General features: G+C 38.9%; 1 protein-coding gene across 3 annotated transcripts in view; it reads right to left on the bottom strand.

Annotated features, from left to right (window-relative positions):
* Window positions 1-640: 640 nt before the first annotated feature.
* COMMD10 (COMM domain containing 10) overlaps window positions 641-23,082 on the bottom strand; it is a 120,299-nt gene continuing 97,857 nt past the window's right edge. For 2 of the 3 annotated variants that reach the window (XR_010827900.1, XM_066988701.1), the window contains 2 exons: window positions 17,816-17,875; window positions 16,646-17,179 (listed from right to left, as the gene is read on the bottom strand). Coding sequence is in view for 2 of the 3 variants with exons in the window: in XM_066988701.1 (XP_066844802.1) it covers window positions 17,141-17,179; window positions 17,816-17,875 (99 nt within the window). In the remaining variant the exon portion in view is untranslated. Of the gene's footprint in view, window positions 689-16,645; window positions 17,180-17,815; window positions 17,876-23,082 lie in introns of those variants that run through there. The other variant, XM_066988702.1, reaches the window with a different exon arrangement.

Raw genomic sequence — 23,082 nt, 5'->3', positions numbered from 1 at the left:
TAACAGCCTGTAGTTTTAGACACAGCTAACAGTCAGATAAGAGCGACAAGAAAACGAGCTGTTGTTTCTCCCATTAAAGATAAGCATAAATACTTAAGCGAGCACTCTATAAAGATTGCTGGTTAAATGTACAGTGACTAACTAGATATCACAGCATGGAGTCTTCACTTCCAAATATCACATCTGCTGAACATAGCAGTCTTACCTTACAATAGTTTATAAAAAGTCAGGCAATTAAAGCAGGTAACTGCCTTTCTGTTTCCTTCTGTAGAAGAGCTTGTTCTGTCAGCCCGTGAGGCTGAAAATTAACTTCTGGTGGGCCCTTTGATTACTTCTACTGGATATTTCTCTTCGGACTTAAAGGTTTCAGATATGCAGTTTTTAAGTCACTATACAGTGTGGGCCACATCTAGCGTGCAGATAGATATACAAGCACAGCCAGTGTAAGTCTGAAATCTCAAGCTTTCTGCTCCAAGTACATCTGCAGATGGCCAACATACACCTTAGTTTTTCTTTGCTGTATGTGTAGAATCTGGACAAGAAATGATGACAGTGCTAGTTCTAGAGATTAATGGATATAGGACTCACCTTAACAGTGAGCTTCGTGGCAGCTCCTAGCACAGCATTGTCTTGATGAATGGCGCTCAGGTGAAGTTTAGTAGTCAGAGTCCTTCCTTCTGCCACTTTCCTTTGGGAAGTGTGACAAATGAGAAAGTGATTGAAGTGCAAAACACAATTATTTCAGCATTGCTCACAGGACAGTAGTACCCATAGGCCCCTTTCAGAATCAGGACTGCTTTGCTCTGTTGTACAAGCAATCCTACCCCAGAAGTTAGGAAGGCAAGTCCCATACATAAACTGAGAAGGGTAAGATAAAGTCAAGTGCAAATAAAAACTGCTCCACCCTGAATCCTGTTTAAGTGAACTTTATAAGAAAAGGAAATGGAAATGATTTTAAAATGCTTTAAAAAATACTTGGAGGAGGGTTATATGTCCCTTGGACGATGAAGACAGCAGTGAGAAGGAGAGGAATGCAAGTAACTTTTGCTAAGTTTTAAATGGTGAACCATTTGTCACCAACGGTTACCAAAAATGGTGATCATAAACCATTCTTTTTGATAAAACAGTATTTGAGGTTCAATGACAATATCTTCCAGTCTGCCAAGACTAAACAGACTATCTGATCACAGCACAGGAAACAATTTCACAAAAAGGTTTTAGTAGGTGCAATTAATGGACCACATCTTCATGGCCCATTGCAGCGCTATGCAGAGCTACCTTCACCTGCCTCAATAGTGTTTCTATTTTGCTCTGTCTAGGCTAAATAACTGCTGAGAAGCAAAACACACCTGCCTGAGTAGTAGGCTGCTCTTACAGCTACTTCAGCATCTCAGCTAGCCCACAACTCTCTACACATCATTGCTTTGAGATGCCTGAGTTCCCATTTTCCTCTTTGATTTGCCACGGAACTCTCCTTTGGATTCCTTTCCTCAGGAAGTCCTGGTGTGACAGCAACCCAGCTCACCTAACTGGGATAAGAATGGATGCAAATGGCATAATCAATGCTAGAAAAATAGATCCTTCTAAACTCAATGGAACAAATCTGAACCAAAACTGAATTTAAGCGTCATGCTCTTAGGATTCATATTGTAACTATGTAAATTCTCAGGTTTGATTTATTTTATTTTATTTTTTAAATACCACTAGATGCTATTCAAGAAGAGGCATGATTATAGAACAAAAGTCTTAGGAAATTTCAGACTGGGCATTAGGAAAAAAATCTGTACCATGAAGGTGATCAGACACAGGAACAGGCTTCTTAGAGAGGGGGGTTGTGCCCCATGATTGTCAGTGTTCAAGAGACATTTGGAGCATGATCTCGATAACATGCTTTAGCATTTGGTTAGCCCTCAAAAGGTCAGGTGGTTAAACTTGATGTTCTGTGAAGGTCCCTTCCAAATTAATTATTCTATTCTAGTCTTCTATCAAGCTCAATATTCAGAAGCCAACCTGCTAGGTCAATTTCCTTTGAAAAAAATATCTACATTTAAAAAATAAAATGCAAGAAAGCAAACAAACACTTTGTTTCCCTTTCAATTTAGACTCTATTTTATCTAATGAGGCAGACACTGAAGCTGTACTTTGCATATCTGGCTTTTATGGATCAAAGAACAAATATTGCCTAGCATGCGGATTTTATTACTGTCAGGGAACAGTTTCTCTTGTTCTTTTTTGCTTATATGACTAGACACCACTGTCACATACCACCTTTAACGGTTTTTACAATGTGTTAAGATAGGCCCATAGTTGAAGCTTGATGGAATTCAAAGTAGGAAATAATTTTTCATCTGCTTCTTTCCTCTGCTGACCATTTGACTTTCTTGATCCAACAAGGGATGTGAGTGAGTACTACCTCTATTTAAACTGACGTAATGCCTTTAAAATGAATGTTAAAAGAGTTAGGAAGTAAAATCCTGTAATAGTTTCATTCTCTGTCCAATTTATTAGCTTTCTGTCACCATTTTAGAGATGGCCAGACTCCTGCAACACTACAATTCTTTTCTCTACGCTTTATATGCACAACACCTGAAAAATAATTTGAGAGCACCTCAGTCATGGTGAGGTCCTCACAAGCAGTTCTCTGTCCTCCAACCTCCAACTCTACGCTTAACTCCAAATCAGCAGCGGACCCTAGGACTAATGTTATGAATACGTATCATTAGAAAATAAGTAAAAAACTATTTAAGTGATCACCTGAAGAAAATATCTGCCCTTGAATAATAAAAACTTAGATCTGTTCCAAAGTACTTTCAAACCCTCTTTATGTATAAAAGTTATCGCTCTTGAACATCCCACCAGATGGATGCTTCTTGCATATCCTATACAACTTCATCAACAAGGCCAGTTTCTATACATTCGTGAGCTCTAAGTAACTAGGTCATGGTTATAAGTTCAGCTCAAATTGAGCTACATTCACCTTCATCTTTTGATTTTGTTTCAGGCTCCTGCAAGGAGTATCTGTTATAAATTACTCTTTTAGCCAGAAAGAATTAGTTTATTGAGTAAGCGATCAGCAAGCAAAACAGCGCTGGGCGGCCTGGCAGTCCATGCTCCTCCAAACGGCGCGCACCCCCCCCTTTTCACAGTCCTTATATCACCGAGTTCTTCCGGGGTTACGTAGCCCCCCTTCCTGCTACTGCGGCTACGTCGACTGTTGCTAGGGGGTCGTCTCTGGTCCCTCTGGTGGTCGCACGGATGAAGGCCGTAGTCTTCCTCCGCTTGGTACGTGATGTTTTCCCTCCATAGCTGGTCATGCTGTTTTGTCTTCAGATAGGACAGGTGGGTTATCAAATTTTGCAGTTATAGTATTTACACAAAGTTCTCTCAACTATCCGCCTGAGACAGCAACAGGCAGGGAGCCTCAAGGTCCTTACAGCCACCTGGCGACTCCCTTTGTTCCTTCTTAACATAGCCATGGGAAATAATGAACAAACATGCCTCATACACCACAGTATCAAAAATCTTTGAGACTGAAACTTGACTTCGAGCAGCCTGTGGTGTCTTTTTTTATGAGAAACTACCTAACACTTTATAACATTTTATAACTTTTATAACCTGAAGATGTCTCTCAGGGAAAAGGTGAATTAAGAGGTATTTTTATTTTTAGTAGGCAGCACATTTAAAGGCATTCATCTTTAATAGAACTCCAATATAAGAGAGATGTAGTAGGGCAATGGCTATGGTCTAATGCCTGATACTTGCAATCTTGCAGAACAAGAGCAACCTTCCCAGCAATCAGATTAAAAGTTAAGAATGAATGTTGGATAAATACTAATGCTTAAAAAGTGCCAGTTATGATGCCTAGATGGCTGAAAACAACAGATAGGAGAAATAGTTTTGTGAATAAACGCATGCTTCCCCCCTCCTGTGCTGCTCCTCAGACAAGGAAAGAACTCCAAGAGCTGAGATTAATGCGTACCTCAGATAAAGCACTGTCTCCTGATTAGCATGTTGATGCTTATTTACAATACAGAAGTGGATAACTGGGAAAACATGGAGAAGGACAGCCTATAATTTTTATACCCAGAAATCTGTCACACTGTGCTTTCCTGAAAAATAATTCTGATAGAAAATAAGAACTATCTCTGTAAATGAATAATGTGAGAACAAGACAAGGTGAAGATACAATAAACTCAGGCCTGGCATACAGAATGTACTAAATGATATGTCTTGAGTGAGAGAAATGAAGTGCCAGCAGCCCTTTGTGGGAACAGAGAACTAGCAGGTGTCACAGATGGATCTGAGAAATGGTACCTCTGAAAACAAATCCACCTACCAGGTAAACAAAGAGTTTTAGCCCGGGTTGTACTGCAGTCCATTTACATGACAGAATGATACTGGAAGGAGGTAGGATGTCATCCACTTGCTCAGCTCACTCCTTTTCAGGGCAGCCAAACCCCCAAACCAGCTCCTGAAGCACCAGAAAGAGCTCATCCACCACACAGCATGGGGCAGCATACTGCCCTTTGAAGCTGTAGTTACCCTTCCTGTTACAGGTATCTGTATGGTGAATATGGGAACTGGCATTTACAGAGTGAAATCCACAAAGAAATATGGAAGAGGATATTAACTATGAAGAGTAGAGCAGGCTAAGAGGGAAAAAAATGATAAAGTCAGACCTGACCGGATGGGGAACAAACTACTGAAGTGCTCTGAAAAATTTGTCATTGAATGAGTCATCCATTTCCAAATACCAAAACGGCTGTGTCCAAAAAACAGTTCATTAAGTGTCAGGTAAACTCTGAGATCACTAAGCTTTTCTAACATTCTCATAGGAACAAACTGACCAGAAATGTGCTAAATTCTTCTGCCAGTGGTTAATTCAATACAGATGCATCTCACTGGAGGAAGACAAAGTACCAGGATGCATCTGTGTGTGTGGCTGCCCATAGCCCAGAGTTCACCCAGCTCTGATATTGTTGAAATGGAGGGAGGTAAAGAGTGAACAGGCTCTGTCTGGGTGATATTCAGTGCCCCAAGGAAAATATCTACTTTAAGCTTTGAGTAGCAGGACCATAAAACGCTACCTGTTTGGGACTTTAAGGGAATATAACTGGAAAAAAATGAGTTTAGTATGACCAATCCTTAGCTCTCCTGAGCAAGGAACCAGGATGTGAATAAGCTCACATTTGACATTTTGGTGGCAGGTAAAGACAAGGTTTGAGGTAGTTCCTACAAAACACTTCCATCCACTGTACTCACAAAACCAGCTCTTGTTTTTGGAGGGAGGAACAATGAGAGCAATCTCTGGGTTCAGCGGACATCCTAACAAGAGATGACACCAACCAATGATTTCTAAAGCTGAGGAAGGCAATAAAAGATCTGAGCTAACCCAGCACATGCAAAACTGGAATAAAAGGTCTGAATGGAGGAGTTAAGGACTGAAGTGCTGGGTTGTGGGCAGCTAGCTGGAAGCGATGGCAAAGCATTCCTGTGTGGGAGCAAGGACATGCTCCCCTTTAGAAACTGGAAATGAACTGCATGAAACATTGAGCTCTTGGACTGGCAGTGTAATATGCGTCAAGGCAAACTACTGAGGGACTACCTGTAAATTTGTCACGTGCACAGCTACACCAGTAGGTAGGTAAATATGGACTGGGCCAGACCAGGGTTCTACACTGCTTGACGGCACGGTAGTAAAAGAGGTAATCCAGGTGTACATATCAGGTCTTTACAGTTTTGTCAGCTTTGGAAAGAACCCTTGTATTTTTCAACTCATCCTTGTTGTTGCCTACATTACTGAGATTGTTTTGATACTGAACCAGAACAGTGTGAAGCCCTCTGTCACTGAATGCTAGGTATTACCTAATGCACAAGAGGGAGCAAAGCACTTTGCATAATACTTGAATTACTCACATTGCAAGCAGGACAGCTAGGGAAGAACCTGATATCCATCAATCAGTGAATACAAAAGAGTAAGCATCTGGAGATAACTTAGGGCAAACGTTTCAGCATGGCATCAGTCTTCACTGTCTTACAAGCCAAACAAACGTAGTACAGCATGGGAACACCAGTATTAAAACATACATTTTTCTGAAAAGTTGAAGGCCCTATTGTAGGGAATGTGCAGTCAAAAGGATTATCCCAGTGCATTGTTCAGTTAAGGTAGCTGTGATGTCTGAAGCACTAGAATGTACTGATTTCTCAATAATTCTCCTTAAAACTATTATATCAGAATTTCTCTCATAACTGTCTCCGCTCTAGAAAATTCCCTCTAGAAAATTAAGTCATTCAAATTTCTGAGTGACACTCTTTGTTTCATTCAAGGCAGCAAGTACATATTTTCAGGTTTTAAATTTGGAATAAACAGACTGTCTGGAATATGTGCAGAGGCTACTTGTTAGTCTGCTATACTGCTATCAGATCTTTCACAGCATATTCCATGAGAGTATTTCTCTTCAGTTCTACATGTTTTTGATAATATGGACTTATTTGTATCATAAAACTGAAGATGATCTGTACTCTTATCTTTTGCTAATAAAAAACGTATCAGTCTTGCAAGCTCAGCAGCTAGCATTTACATATATCTCAGTTTTGATCATGAACCATATCTTTTAGCAGGAAATTAAAATCCCTTGTGGAATAGTATCAATCTATGCTTACAAAACACATCAGTGAAAAGCATTGCTGATGTCTCTTCAGAGGATTTAACTTGACTGTGTCACATTAATCACCTCTGAGGTAAAGGAATGACTCATAATTGTTCTCCATTACCTTCTGTTTGCTTTTTCAGCATTGCAAAAATGCCCAGGCCAGGACTATGGATCATAAATCTCACAGAAGTTGCAGACGAGACTCTGAGTGGTTTTTGCTATCCTATGTTATAACCTAGCCTTTTTCTTCTGCTTATAAAAATCTTGTTCAAATATATGCAGCTTCTTAAGCACCATGTTTTCAACTTCAATTCTAGGGCCAGTTCTGTTCGACATTTTTACCAGTAATGTGGATGCAGGACTGGAGTGCATCCCTTGCAAGTTTGCTGATGACACTAAACAGGGAGGTGCTGCTGACTCCCCAGAGGGACGGGAGGCCTTGCATGGGGATGCAGACAGACTGGAGCAGTGGAGCACTGGGCGATTAACAATGGCATGAAGTTCAACAAGGAAAAATGCCGGGTGCTGCAATGGGACGGAGCAATACTGGGTATAGGCACAGACTGGGAGCCAAGTGGCTGGGGAGCAGCCCTGCAGAAAGGGGCCTGGGGGTGCTGCTGGCAGCAGGCTCAGCGTGAGCCGGCAGCGTGCCCTGGCAGCCTGGAGGGCAAACCCCACTGTGGGGTGCGTTAAACACAGCACAGCCAGCCGGTACAAAGAGGTAATCCTCCCGCTGTACTGAGCATTGGTGCGGCCTCACCTTGAATATTGTGTACAGTGCTGGTTTCTGCAGTACAAAAAGGATGTTAAGGCCCTTCAAAGCACCTTATGGGCAACAAAGCTGGCAAAAGGCTGGAGGGCATGGTTAGTGAGGAGAGGCTGAGGACACTTGGCTCGTCTGCTCTGAAGAAAAGGTGACCAAGAAGCAATCTCACTGCTCCCTGCAGCTTCCTGAGGAGGGGAGGCAGTGTGGGAGGTGCTGGTCTCTGCTCCCTGGTGAGTGATGAGAGGACACGAGAACGGCACACAGCTGCACCAGGGAAGGTTCAGGTAGGGCATGAGGAAACATTTCTGTACCATGAGGGTGGTCAGACACTGGAACAGGCTTCCTAGAGGGTTGGTTGGTGCCCCAAGCCTGTCGGTGTTCAAGAGACATCCTTTAGGATAACCTCACATGTATTTGCTTTTCAATGACTGAAAGTGACTGAAAACTACTGCATATTAATACCCAAATAAACAGGCTGTATTTGCAGTTAATTGAAAGATTTATTTATTTATTTTCTGCTAGCTAGTACAGTGAAACCTCTATAAAGAAAAAGTGTAAGTGATCATTTAAAGAAACAAGGGAAACATCCATTTCTTAAGAGGAATAATTTTCTAGCGAAGGTTGATTAGAAATGAACTTAATATGTCCAGGGACATTTCATCAATGTTTTCTCATGCTAGAAAGCTGACTATTTATCATCATCATCATCATCATCATTATTATTATTATTAAATGATATATAATTAAATAATAATAGTAATAGTAAGATACTATTTTTATTACTGAACAGGCTTTTCTGTATTTTACTGGTGCCTGGTCTTCTCTATTATTTGGCTGGTTTATTTAGTCACTTCCCCATACCAACAGTTCTGACCCTGGATGTCATCATGATGAACAGGGCAATTTTAAACACTATAATCTGTTTGAGAATGGTGTTTTACTGGCTTTAAGATCCTTACTGAGTCCTTCGGAAGTGCACACCAACAGAGAACTCCAGTTCTCCCCTTTCAGAATCTTTGCCAGAAAAATTATCTTCTGATCCTCTCAAAAAATGGAGAGGGTACATCTTACAAATAAGGAAACAACACAATAAAATGTTAATTACAACTCAACACTGTAGGGCAGTTTGCGTGCAAAAATAGTTAGGTCAAGATGCAGAGTGAGCCAGGGCAAAAGCAATAAAAGGTAGACTGTCAACAGAACAAAGGAGAAGCCAGCAAATTTGGAAGAAGGTTTTCAAGAAACCCCAGGGAGCACCAGAACTCTAGTTCATAATTTAGTCTGACGCATCCTTCTTACGGGGCTTTTAGAAAAATCCTCAGAGATCATGTTCATAAAAATCTGATGGCCTGAAGACTAGAGGTTAGGGGAAAGCAGGTGCATTTTTGAGATTATGCATAACAACTTGTGTCTTTGGGGGAGCCACAGTCCTGTCAGTCACTGGGACTGGAGGAATACTAGCTCTCCAAAGGCTGGCCCAGTTGACTTCCCCAAGCAGACAGTCTCCAATATATTTCCCTACATTACAGAGTGATAATCTCTATTTTGGAATTAAAGAAAAGCATGTTTTCTTCCTGCATATTACGATATATTCAATTTCAAATTGGTTAATCTCATCTTTGGAGATCAATTTCTAACTGATTTTTCTCCACTCAACATGTTCCTTGAAGTGTTGCAGGTTGTCACAGTCACATTTTCCTGTTCTTTCTCGTGCTCATACCTATCAAAAGGTTACAGTTGATTTACCACAGAACTTTGTTCCCAAATTGGGAAAAAGATCAGCTTTCAAACATGGACATTTCAAGGGAAAAAGGATGATGCAAAGAATGATGCAAAAAAATCTTACATCTATGCCTGGTCACCAAGTCATCAGAAAGACTCCATCAAACCAAAGGAGATTATCAAATGCTTTTTACCAATGCCAGTACAGGGTATTTGTTGAATGTACGTATTGACATTCAAGAGGTAGAGCAGATTGCTGTACAGGTGATTTGAAGGTCTCTTGTATCTCTTTACAAAAGAGACATCACTAGTTTATCTGGACACTGACAGAGCTCTGATGGGCTGGATTTTCAAGGAAGGAACTATTATTTTTTAGCTAACGCAGAAGTAGGCTAATACTGCAGTTGAAGGCACTATCTGATTTGAAACCCCTGAACTCACTTGACTGAAGATGGCTATGATGAAGGGCTACTCTGACAAATAAGAAGCACAGTCATATCTTCAGCCTGGGTTTGATTTAGGAAGAGCTATGAAATGTAGAATGAGGTTCCAAGTTCATGCTTTCTGACCTTGCACAGTGGAATAAGGTTGATTAATAGGAAATTTCCTTTCTTGCAACATGCTGAAATCATTATACCATAGGGATATGACCTTTTTGCTCAGATACCCTTACACATTCATATTCAGGCCCTCCTGGAAGGACCTCAAGGGTAGATTTTATTCATCTAACATAGCAGTTAAACCATGAACTTTGCTCCGGGCACTGGAGCAAACTCCACCTTTGGCTTCTCTTTCATATCAACCATTTCACTAAATATTCATTTAAAACCTGTCTGGTCCCAGGTGGAAGGCTGATCTCAAAACTTACAAATTTCAATGATGAAAAAGATATTCAGTAATCTAAAACTACCCCCCCTTTTTTTTTTTTTAAATGTCAACTGTTCAGCCAGAGAGACATTAAAATTATCTGAGGTGCTTCTGCATTCCCAGTTTAGAGCTGTTCATTGCAGCAAGTAAGAGAATCATTGCACAGCTGTTCACAAGGTCACTTAGGACCTTGTATGGTCTGACATGCAGAAGGGCTTCAGGGTACTTCTGTTACTGACTGCAGACACGAAGAAATCCATCAGTAGGCTACCAAGCAGACGTTTGATAAGCAGATGTAGGGATGATAGTTGAAAGGGTATGGGAGCCTACAGTTCAGTTGTAGAAGGAAATCCAAAGGAAGCCGAGTTGGTTATTGGGTGTTGCAGTGAAGAGTACATGCAATATATGCTGCCCAAATCAGAACCATTTCACTGCAATTCCCTTCAGTACTGAACTCTCTTGCTTAGAAAAAAAAAAAAAAAAACCTACTCATTTTTTCTTTTTGACTCTTTATTACTCATTTTTTTAGATTATGCCTTAGTATACAATTTTTAAAAAAACTTGGATGACTGCCATTTATCCTATAAGAAACAGTGAATGAACACAGCTCCAAAGGGATCAGCTCATGTTTATGGTCTTCTCTTTTCTGCATTGATCTGATGAATTTCACTCCTGTTGTCCTAATTCAGGCTCTAAAGATTTTTTAGCTTGTTGCCATCCACAAGAATTATGTGGGGAAACGGGTATGATTTTATTCACATAGAGAGTTTAGCTGCAAAGATGAACTGGACATCTAACAGGTTCGACCAAGAAATAGGCCAAATGGTTAATAATCCCCATGTCTTGAAAGGCTGCACTTATTTTTCTTCCCTTTTCATACAGGTATTTTCTCTCTCTCGAAGTGAGTTTCGAACTTGGGGTGCTAGGACAACCTCCTTTGAAGCTTCATCCCACATGGAGCAATACTGGCCCTAGACAGGAGATGGGATTCTCTAGGGAGCAGAGATGAAGCAGAGGATGAGAAAGGTTCCTTTTTGTTCTCTGTGTCCGTGCTGCCTATCTCCAGGCTGTGTATGAGTTGTAAATAGCAGGAATTTGTTATGAATCATAACAGGAGAAGATGGCAGAGATCCAGCATCACAAGGTGTAGCTCCTGACTGAGACATCAAGGATTCACCTGGGATGCAAAGCACTACTCCTTGGACTTATTCCTCACATAGAGATCAGGATAAAAGCACAGCTTGCCATGAAGAATTTTTAATCCTTTCTGGAGCAAAGAGCTAAATTAATAACTGTCTGCCTGGGATACATTTTCAGACTGGCCCAGCATAGTCAGCTTCTCTAACCCTTTCCTTATTCACTGGTGTTGAGGAAGGAGGCAGAGCTCACCTAACTGGCAGTCTGAGGCTGAAACTAAGACTCACTGACTGCACAGTTGCATTTCAATGCTCAGTGGTGAGCAGGAGTGGAGCAGGTGACATGGTCCTTCCTCACTCACCTGGGCATTGCTCACTCACCTGGGCATTGCTCAGATTAATTCTCTGCTGCCTGCAAGGATAGAAACAATTGTTTTTTGTTAATCAAACTGCTTTTTTTTTTTTTTTTCCCAAAGCCACACTGTTTACAAGTCTGAAGGCAGAAAAGCACACAGGGTGATGATGGAAAAAGTGCAGCATTCTCACACTGCCAACGACTAATACTCTCAGCTCTGCCTGTGAAATGCAATTTATTTAAGTTGGCCATTACTGAACCTGTGGATTGGAATGAGAAGAAACAAAGTCATCTCACCTGTGAACCAGTCTCTTCCTACTAGCCCTCAAGGGATGAACCTTCCAATACAGCACAGACGCGAGGAGTCTTGCTAGCACTGACCAATGCGTGCTGCTTCTCCTCCTTTTGCTAGTCCTGAATGACCAGAAGCTGAATTTCGAAAAGGATGGTCTTGGGCTCCACCATGTCCATTCCTCTAACTAGTTCTCTCCAGAAGAGGCCAGCTGCCTGGGATTGTGAATCAAAGTCTGTCTCAAAGACACGTATTACATTCTTCCAAATTTCCTTGAAAATATGTTGTATATTACCATATAGGGACAGTCCAGTTAACAGTGATGACAAGAAGGTAAAAGAAAAAATGTCCCACTGGAAGAGGAATTTGCTCTAACAAGGTGTTCATTTGATTTAGCAGCCACTCAAGACAGTTATGCTTCCAACACATGTAGAGCTCCATATAGCCCTTCTCAGTGAATAGAGAAAACTTTGGTAAACCATGGAAGATATTTTAGTCTCAGTAGAGAAGTAACTAATCTTGTCAGTGAGAGGGGCAAATGCTTCCCGGATGTATAGCTCCAACACAGCTGGACAGCATCTGACTTGTAACAGCCCAATATTGTCTCCTATCTCTTGAGAAACAAAATAATGAAGGAACGAAGAGATCACCTGAACACTTTAATTCAGTTAAAATTACAGCATATAATTTTGTCTGATCAACACAATTACAAAGGCCAAGGGAAAATCCAAGAAAATTGATTCATTATTATGGAAATTAGAAATCACTTTACGCAAGACTTGCAGATAACGGCACCTTAATAGTTTATCTTTATGAGACATCATCAACAGCGTATCAGACAGAAGCACCTTAGTTCATCCATCTAGATGAAATCACTGTTACTCAGAAGGGCAATTTGATTGATCCATAGAAAACAAACTTTCTCACAATGAATGTTGTTCATTAGTTGAATATGGGAACAATGGTTACAAAATGATGTGATTTATTCACTGGGCATTATTAAGATCTGTCATTTCTTTACTGAAACGAGTGAATTCATAATCTTTGAAGCTATGTGTCCATACACCCAAGCAATGAAATGTTACTGATACTGGTGGAATCAGTGAAAATGTAAAGAGGAGCTTTTCATCACAATAAACATTTTTCCCTTGACCAACTTAAGATTTAACGTTTCAGTAAATTCCTTATGCTTTGAAAGAACGTGACTTCAGAGTCTTTAAAATCACATACTGTAAAGCAAGGGAAATGAAGCTGCAAGCCAGAACTCAAAGATGATGTGTCAATAAACCCAGGAGTTAAAATGGTATTTTAAAGCCTGCTCTAGTGAAACAAAACAGGTTTGGAGTTTAGTCAAAATATGAGATAGTTAACTTTCATTTTTCTATCTTCCTAAATAATTTATTTAAACAATCTTAATGCAGAAAATTGGAGATGATTCATATTTTTTTGAGAAAAAAGAAATATACGCCTAAGACTGAACTGGGGAAGATAATCCAACTTGGATTCAACAACGCTATTAGTATTGTTTCTGCTAAGAGATGTATAAATTGTTGTTCTTTCCCAGTAGGTCAGTATTTTCAATGCAGTCCTCACATTGTTTTTCATTTTAGGCCTAGAACTCCCTGTCTTCATGTCATAATAATATTGATGATTGTTTATACCCAAAACTGAAGACAAAAGATTTCCTGCTTTTGCCAATGGTCCATCTGAGGCAGATTTTGATGTTACATCTTTGAGAAAAGTACAGTCAGGGAAAATGCTGTCTTTAATATCTGAACAAAGATGAGTCAAATGTTTTTAAAATAGATACATGAAAGTAGATTTAATAATTTTTATTCATTCATATTTCTTGTTCTAGAGCTCAAAAAGTCTCTGCAACTATCCCTACTCAACATTACCTCAATAATTTAAGTTCTGTAACATGCCCAATAGGTAGTACAGACCAATGTTTTTCTAGCACCCTGAACTGAAAAAAGCCTGGGACATATCCTATTCCTGGAGTAAAAACTCAAAATTACCCCTTCAGTGTTTTAACAGTATGAAAAGCATAATAAACAACAGCTTGAAAACCTTCCGCATGCACATGTGATCTTCTTTCATGTGATCCCACTCCAACCTAGAATATTCAGTTCCAAATCAGCTAAATCCCTTCTCCTGCCTAGGAACATGCTTTTCTTCCCACCTCTTCTGAGGTATGGCTTTGGATCCAGTCCCTGCTGCAGGACAGATCTCCCATTCTGCCTAGGCTTCCCCAAGTCTGCACCGGAGTTTTTTCTCTTATTCCAACACTGCTGGGACTTTATCCGAACTAAGCAGGGGCAGCTGCTCTCAGGGCAAGACTAATCTTCCTTTTCCTTTCCAGGTCCAATCAAGACCAGAGAGCAGGAACCTGAATAAAAGCTTTCCTTTCTGCAGTCCACTCATATTAGTCAGTTTTCTGTCCTTAATTCAGGAGCACTTAAATGACTGACAGTGCTCTTCTCTAAGACGATACTAGTTGTACCATCATTACTTAATAGTGTACAACCCCAAAGCTTCATATTACATATAGAAAAGTTTTTCTAATCTAGGCATCTATTTTTGAGTGCTCCTTGACAAAAGATAACAAGTGTGCTTCTTACCATTAGGTGTACTGTGGCTTTTATTATGGCTTCTAACAGTAAGAAATTCAGTACATTTAGCAAAAAAAAGCAGTTCTTAAGGAACCATAAATCTCTTTATCCATCTGCCAACAAAGATGAACTCTAAATAAATTTTACAGACATTATAATCTTGGGCTTTGCTTTTTTCTATTTTTCCCTTACAAATTATTTTACTTTTAAAATATTTTCTATTAGCTCTAGAATAAAAATTCTCTTTTTGTTACCCCATGCTTTAATTGATTTTGGTCAAATTTGAACAGCCTGACATTTATTGATTAGTTCAAAATACTAGGTACAGTTACAAAATTGGCCATAGATTTCATAGTTAACTCCAGTTTACTTTTTCCCTCAATTTATTTCCTATTCCCCTGCTATGCAAGGTTTTTCTCTCTAACCTGCTCCATGTTTTCTCTGCCTTTGCCTACATTTTCTTTCTATATATACTTCTGCTGTCTTTTCCAGTGTTCCTCCTCTCTTCCTTGTAGGTTTCTCACTCCCAGATTTCACCCTTGGCATATCCATTATTCTGTCCATTCCTTCCTTTTTCCCACGCTCAACACCCAGTTTCTTCTTACTCCGACTATGGCTTCTTGTTATTTTCTTCTCAGATATGCCTCCCAGTTTGTCCAATGCTTCTCACTCTACCAACTGGTCCTGCTTCCCTCCCTTCCGCTAGGATTCATCAGTGGCTGCCTATATTTACACAGATAATACCTCTCTCACACTTGAACAACTGCCTCAGCATGTCCTACATCCACATAGAGAAGTCCTTACTCCACTTCAAGCATGACTTCCAGAACTTAAGCCCTGGATCCCAGGGCAATTGAAGAAAGCACTCTAGAACAGCCTCCTAGCACACATCTGATTGCCCCATAGTACAATCAGAGAAGCCAGGACTTAGATGCAAAGGTGATTTTCCTACCTATGCTAACTGTGAAGCATTGCTAATGCCGGTACAGCAGAGGTGAGTCCTGAGGAGGATACAGTGGGGTTGTGGCTCACCTGCAGATACACACTGACCAATGCTGCATAAAATGAGCAAGGCAGCAAGTTGCTGCTGAATAGAGAGACAGAGGAAGAGACGTCTGCAAGTAGTAGTGTCATAACCTTAGAAGATAAGGCATGTTGCCACTGGCTTGATAGGAGGCTTGATTTTGGCAGCAAACTTTATAAGGCATACAGAGTAAGAGTCTACCGTGCAATGGTCAGTGATTTCTTCTTTCCAATAGGTTAACAGTGTTACCTTCCAGTTATGGTATGGTATCATATGGTATTTCAGTTAAGAACTATGATAAATCTCTTTTTTTCTCTTTGGTGCCCTTTACTCACATGTAGGCTGTTGATCTTACCTTCTTAATCTTTTCTAATGTCTCTCAGCACAGGTAAGTGGTCCAAACTCCTCCTGTATTGAGCTGACAGCACAATCCCTAATAAAGCAACACAAAAAGCTCAAAACAACCCTCCAAAACAAAAACAAAAACAAAAAGAACTATGGCACAAGAGGACCTAAAACCCAGCAATTCGAAACATACCTTTTGGCTATACTTATATCTAGTGTCACAATCAAACAACTCTCAAAAGAAAACTGGCTGCTTGGGTATTAAACATCCCTGTTTTAGGCATCTGAAAAAATAAAAAGCCTTGTTCAGTGAATTCCTTAAGGAGAAAGGGAGACATGCTAATACTGAAGATTTTCACATCCTTTCACCTTTTGTTAGCCCCGAGTAGAAGTCACATACCGTGCCCATTATTAAGGTGCAGCAATGAACTGACTGGCAATTGCTGGCAACAAACAAGAACTAAGATGACTTTTACCTTCTCATACTGTTCATGAACTTCCATTCATCTGGAACTAATGTGTGAAAATATACTAACTTGGCCTTTAAGTCACTGTACTTTATTTCTTCCTGTTAGCTGTAAAAACAGTGGCGGACAACATTAGGAAGGATCAACAAATAGCTTTCAGAAATCTGGCTGTCAGACTACTTCAGTGTTCTTTGTTATATACTCCAAGCTCTCTCCCCCCAGTTATACACCATACTACTTATGATTCATTGGTATGCATGCAGTGCTAAGAAGCTGTATTTATTCTCAGTGCCAAAAGTAAACACTGAAATCAGTGACACTGTTGATTATTTACAAGAAAAAAGTGTTTTTAATTAAAAATAAGAAAGATAATGAAATAAAATTAAAATAGAAAAAAGTCAGAGAATCTGTTTATAAATTTTGAATTTATTTTGACAAATTTGCAATAAGCATTATTAACTGTGTAAATAACAATTCAAAAGGATAGATATTTCATTTGCTGTGTGTTTTCTTGCTACTGTTACTACTAAAGTTTTATATTGCTTTTATGCTAAAAAATAGATTTTATTCCTGGTCTCTCAATAGTATGCAAATTTATATCAAATCAAGTGTCATAGCTAAAAAGAAAAAAAAAACAGAGGCAGGATAGCATTCTCTTTTTTTCTGCAAGTAAAGCTACTCTTTACAACTGCTCAGAAAACAAGAGGAAGTCCATTAGAATCTTCAGACTCTTAACAATGATTTCTCTTGGTTAATGTTACTGCTCTAAAAGGAGATAAGCCATATAATTTTACAGGAAGCAAACCACTGAATCCTCCAGCAAACACAGCTTGGCAATCTATCTTCGATTCAAAATAATGAGGTGGCAGGAGTGTGATGGAGAAATAAGTCTTCAAAAACATCACGTAAGGGAATCCAGCTGTGCTTGTATAGTTTCCAGCTATTTAAAGGAACACAAAGAAAAAAAAAAACTCCACTCACATAAGATATTGTTTAGAAACATGCAAACAGAAAAAAAAAAGCAACATTCCAATGTCTTCAACTATGCATACTAAATCTATTCATATAGCAATAAAAAAATTTTGTACTCATGAATATTTGTTTTTACGTGAAGCTATTAGAATTCATTGATGCAGTTTAAATATTCAAATTTTAAAGAAACAGTTGTCTAAATACTGCCTTTTTACATGCACAGATGTTTTGCTGTGAATTTCCAATGCATAATAACAAGGTAAAAAAATAATAGAGTTCATTTTGACTGGATTATGAGCCTGGCATTTTGACATAACACAAAGATGCTCTTTCCAGAGAGCTCCTCATTGTTAATCATCAGCTGCTCCTCTAGACCTAGCCACCAGGTATGATTACAATGACTCCAAGACCTGCCTATTCCAAATTTGAAAGCACAGACTCTTCTTGAAAATGCTTTATGTGATCAAACAAATCCAACAGCTTTAATTAAAATTGGATCCATTTTCCTTCCAATTTCATTAGATTTAATTCATATAGGCAATACTTCCTGCTGAGCAGCATAAGGTGTTTACAAAGGAACTACAGTATTGTAAAATCTACAGACCTTGTTATAGAACTCAAACAGCTCCTGATGGCTAAATTCTACAAACACTTTCTTCAGGTTCTGTGAAAGAAAAAGAAAAAAAAATAAAGGAATAAGCAAACTTTTTTTCCCTTTTAGTATTCATTCCAATAATTCACAGTGCAGGTTTAAGCTATATGAAAGATAACATTTGCAATAGTTAATTTTCCTTCCATTTGCTACAGCATCCTTCATATATGCATATTCCACTTTAGTGATGAATTCAAGTCCACAGATACAACTGTTCTCCTGCTGTAGAGAATGATAATAAAATATTCTATAAACATGATTTTGTTACCTTATTTATAAGTCACAGACAAAAATGAAAGATTACATTCATCTTGCTCAGCAGTCCATCTAAGATCTGGTAAATAACATCATACAAAGTCAGCAGTGTATTTGATTGAACCTGCACAGCTATTAATGTACTGTGTGTTAGCACAATAAGAGCTAATAATAACTTCCATTCATTAATCTAATGGTTATGATGTTAGTATGCTGACATTGCTATAGGCATCTACACCCAGATTCAGCCAAAGTTAACAATTAACACAACAGCTTCAAAGCAGTCCTTTAACAGTAGTAAAAGAAAAAAAAAAATAACACAACTGATGGAAATGACTGTGAATAAAACAGATGGTGGTAATAATCCCCTGCATGCATGTGCTGATGTCTGTGGAGATGGGGGTTAAATTAGAATTTCTATCCTGCTTAACTTGCTTGCATGAAACAGGTAGTTTAATGCCTGATACTTTCAATCATAGCACCAATCTATCCAGACTGTTTCTAGTCTTATCCCTTCTAGTTTGCTTCGTCACTTTCCTCCTTTTAAAATAAATATGTAACTATTACTGCAAATTCTGTGTGTTGCTGCTAGATTTTCCAGTGCTTGGAGGCATTCCTGAGGATCACAGCCGCACTTCCATTAACACTAACAGGGCTCTCTGAAAACTGAATCTGTGGACATGTCTACTCACAAAACATTATTAGTTGAAATGACGTATACACACTAGTTTTGTTAAACTGGTACCAATGTGATGCACCCCTTAAATAAGTAGAAAAATGCTTGATCAGCAATTCAGCTTAAATTAGCGAGGGTACTTCTGCATATGGACAAGGCTGTGGGCCAGATTCTGTATATTCTAATACTGATGCAAGTCTCGATTTAAGTCAAATAAAGCTGCTGAATTTGGCACACCAAATACACAAAAGCAGCAGAAGCCCTGGGAACTCAGGATAGGTATTGCCTGATGCCTGTTCCAAAAACAAACTGTAAGACACAGGAAAGGGATAAAATGACTGGGGCCAGACTGTCTGGTGCAATTCCTCCTCCTCGCTCTGCAGAAAGAAGGATCCTTTCCAACAATTTCAGGAAGGCTACAAAAGCCTAGAAAAGGACCAGTAATTTGCATGAGAGACCAATCTTCCCCCTCTGGGAAGGAACAATGCAATTCTGGGAATCGTATGGTGAATACGAAATAAAACTACTAGAACAGCAGTTCTCTTTGCCATGATTCCAGCTGATTCCCCCTCCAAACAGTATAATGCAGTGACAGGGAAGTAAAAGCATTTTTAAATGCATTCTACCAGCTCAGAAACAAAGAGAAAGCAAACAAGTGGTTTCTTCAGAAAGGAAAAGGGGTAGAGGAAAGAAGAAAAGATATGCAATTAGCAAATGGATCAGCCTGGATGTTTGGCATTTGCATTTCCTGAAGGATTTTGGTGTTTGAATGCAAGGAAGTAAAACTTAAAAGAGAAGGTTCAGGATAAAAGGAAGATATATAATTTAAAATTTATCAGTCACAACGAATGAAGTCAGGGTCGTCTCTTGAATGGTTTCTGTCAGAAGAGTCTGCTAGATTTCAATACAACAGTTTCACAACGTCTTCTGCAAGGGGCAGGTTGGGTATGTGACACCTCCAACCAAGAACAGTGTGATCTACCAGATCTCGTTTCTCCAAGCTTCACATATCCATCAAGGCTGGTGTCTTCTGGTACTACGTCAGATCAGAAAGCAAGATCAACTTCTCACATACAATAAAAAGTGTTGATAAGTTTGTCTTTCCTCTTTTTCTCTAAGCATGCTCCAGTACCATAAGTCACTGGTTAGGGTAGGCAAATGAAAAAAGCATGCTCATTTTAACTGAGGTTCTTTTGATACTTAGAAATAAATCAGTATTCTTTATGAACAGACTGCTATCTCCTCATTATTTAATAGTCATGGTCTGATAATTGAGACAAAATTCACATTGCATTGTGGCAGGCAAACGTCTATGGAGATCTAAAAGAAAGCATGAAGTCTATAATTTTGTGCCAGTCTGTTTCTCGTTTGGGGTGGTTCAGTGGGACAGAGGATATAACAATCTTTTATGAAACATGTTGCGCATGTGCACCTAATTCTCTGCTAAAACAGAATTGTTTCTGTATGTAAAAAATTTGGTACATCTACAATAAATACCACTTCGACAGACAGCAGTGTCACAAAGAACAGTGCAGAAATGTGGCACCAGCTGAAAATGTTCTTTTCACTGTCTTGTATTTCTTACTAGCATTAGTCCCTTGACGAAGGTGCCAAACGATCATTGTTACATGATCAGGAGTTCCCACCTAAACCACAAAACCAACATATCACAAATAGGTTCTCACAAGTAAAACCCATGTCAGAACAGGCTGATGGCCCCACATTTTAGCTGAGACGTCCATTATTCACTCACTGCCCTTAATCAGTGAACACAAATAGCTTTAATTAAAACGTAATGTGGACTAGGTTATAATCCGGTTCTTTAATTTTTCAGTAGAAGAGTATTAAAAATGACTACGTATCTAAAATATTGCTAAAGACCCAAGAGTAGGCAAATTCCTAATCTACTTTAAGCAATTTTGCTCTGATAAGGATACAGAACTACCCACTGCAATCTTTTTTCATCTATAACTAAAACATAGGATAAAAAAATCACTTTCAGCTTACTGACTTAATTAAATGTCACTGTGTGCAGAGGAGACTCAGCCTATTTATGAAAAGTGCAGTTAGGCTGCCTTCTTTTATCTACACATACAAGTTTTCAGATGCTGCGTGACCTAGTATGTGTTTCTCAGAACATAAATAAGAAAACAGTAATTTGCTGGATGTCTAACTTCTCATTCTATCAAGTATATCATTCTCTTTCCTTCTTTCCTGATAAATTTCTCTGTTTCCCCACCCCCTTATTCTTCACCTTCACTCTACTTTTTCCCTCATTTCTGCCATCTCATTTTCTTTTTGCTATTATTACCTTCACGTGAAAGAAAAGTAACAGAGTAACCAGAATACTAAATAGTTTGGAATAGTTTATTCCTATTGTCACACTCAGTAACTCCACTGTTTTTTGTAACTAGATAACAAATTTTGTCCCTGTGGCAGTAAAAGTTTCATCTCTTACTTCTAAGTTTCACCCTTGAGGGTGACGGCTTCATAGCATCAGAGAAACATAGCTGAACAGAGATGTTAGTTGTATGAATAAAATAAATATCAAATGTTAATTCTTTGGATACCCTTGAAAATGTCGGGATGGGCTTTTTGTCTGAGTCAACGTCTAAGAAGAGTGGTGTGGGGACAGCACTGGAGTGATATGCTCAGCTGGCTGAGCTAACGAGTTGATTTGCAGCATCTTTGACTAAATAAAGTTGCTGCTAGGTTCCATGTGCTCATCTGCTGTTTAACATAACAGAACATTGCATTTACTACTGGCAAAGGCTGCGTGAATTGCAGACATTGCCCATGACGAATCTTTACACCACTCTGAATACACTGTAGGGAATATGGTAATAAGTTTTCTGAAATGTATGATTTAACATATTTGGCCATGTATCACTACTGAATGTATTTTTAAGTGTTAAAACTAAATTTTAGTGCCATTTTGCCTTTTTACATCTAGATGGAAAATTATTTCATTCTACCTCTTCTCTCATCCCAGGGACTTATCAATTTACAGCCTACTGAGAATTTCTCTAAAATTCTAATCAGCGTAATTGATAGGGTTGTTTTCCCCTCTAAACTATCTTCTCATTTATTGTCTGGTATCCTTACAAACGTTTGTAACATTTTCCCCGGTCTCTAAACAGCTGTTCAAAACCAAATTTCCTTGTTGGGTGGGGGAATAGAGGAGAGAAAGGGGTGAGGGGGAGTGGAGGAAGTGGATGAGAAGCAGAAGGAAAAGGAAGACAAAAACTTCCAGCTCCCAGTGAACAGTGATATGTTACCCTATCCAGAACAGCCATTCTGAATGTATGGATAATTCTACAAAATAACCGCAGTGTTTAATATATACTCAGCTTATACCCTCCATCAGCAGAAAACTAGGTAAATTTTCAGCTGAACGTAATCACCAGCATTAAAGGATGAAGATTCCACTGCACAAGATGTAAAACAGACTCTCCAATTTCTCATTGCCTTGGCTAACAATTTATTTCAAACATTCATATCTTCTCAATGCAGTCTTTCAGTGGAAACCACACAAAAAATAATTCTCCTTAGAATACTTCAGAAAGCAGAGGCAAATTCCTGGTTTTAATCAAAGTGGTTTTTGTTGTTGTTGTTGTTTTTGTTTGTTTAAATCTAATGCTCTTGATACTTATATTTAATATACTACTCAAAAGGCTTTATTACCAGTGACAGAGTTTTGCAATCTTATTTATTGCCCAGCCATATTCCACACACTTAACTCCCCTACCTCAGGCACACACATAGAACAGGGCATCAGGAGTTATAAATAAAAGGCAAACTTCTGGTTTGAAAGCTAACTTGAATATGAAAAATTGATATTGCTATCATAGTTCTCAACTGCAAAGCTGTAACTACTTTTACAACATTGCAAAATAAATGCCAAGTATTCTGAAGCAAACAGATGGAGGGACAGGCTGGTTTGTATATCTAAATGTCTACTGATAATGATAATGCTCTATGACTGAGCACGCATAAAAAAAATACAGTATACTCAAGTTTGTTAATAGTAACTAGTTGAAACAACACATATACCTATCTCCACATCTAATATAACATTCAATACTATCTGCAGTCACTTATAACTTACATTCAACTAATTACTGTCTTCACATTTGCTTTTCATTCTCTGATTTATCTCTATTAGAAATCCTTAAAATACCAGATACAATGGAAGGATATAGATAATTAATCAATTAACAGCCAAATTCAGATGCATTCCTAAATAGACCCCAGTTGATTCTTAGTAGTCTGCATTTCCCTGTGGATC

The sequence above is a fragment of the Anser cygnoides genome, chromosome Z (genome assembly GCF_040182565.1).
Source record: "Anser cygnoides isolate HZ-2024a breed goose chromosome Z, Taihu_goose_T2T_genome, whole genome shotgun sequence".
In the NCBI taxonomy this organism is placed as follows: domain Eukaryota; kingdom Metazoa; phylum Chordata; class Aves; order Anseriformes; family Anatidae; genus Anser; species Anser cygnoides.
This window is presented reverse-complemented; position numbering and strand designations above follow the sequence as displayed.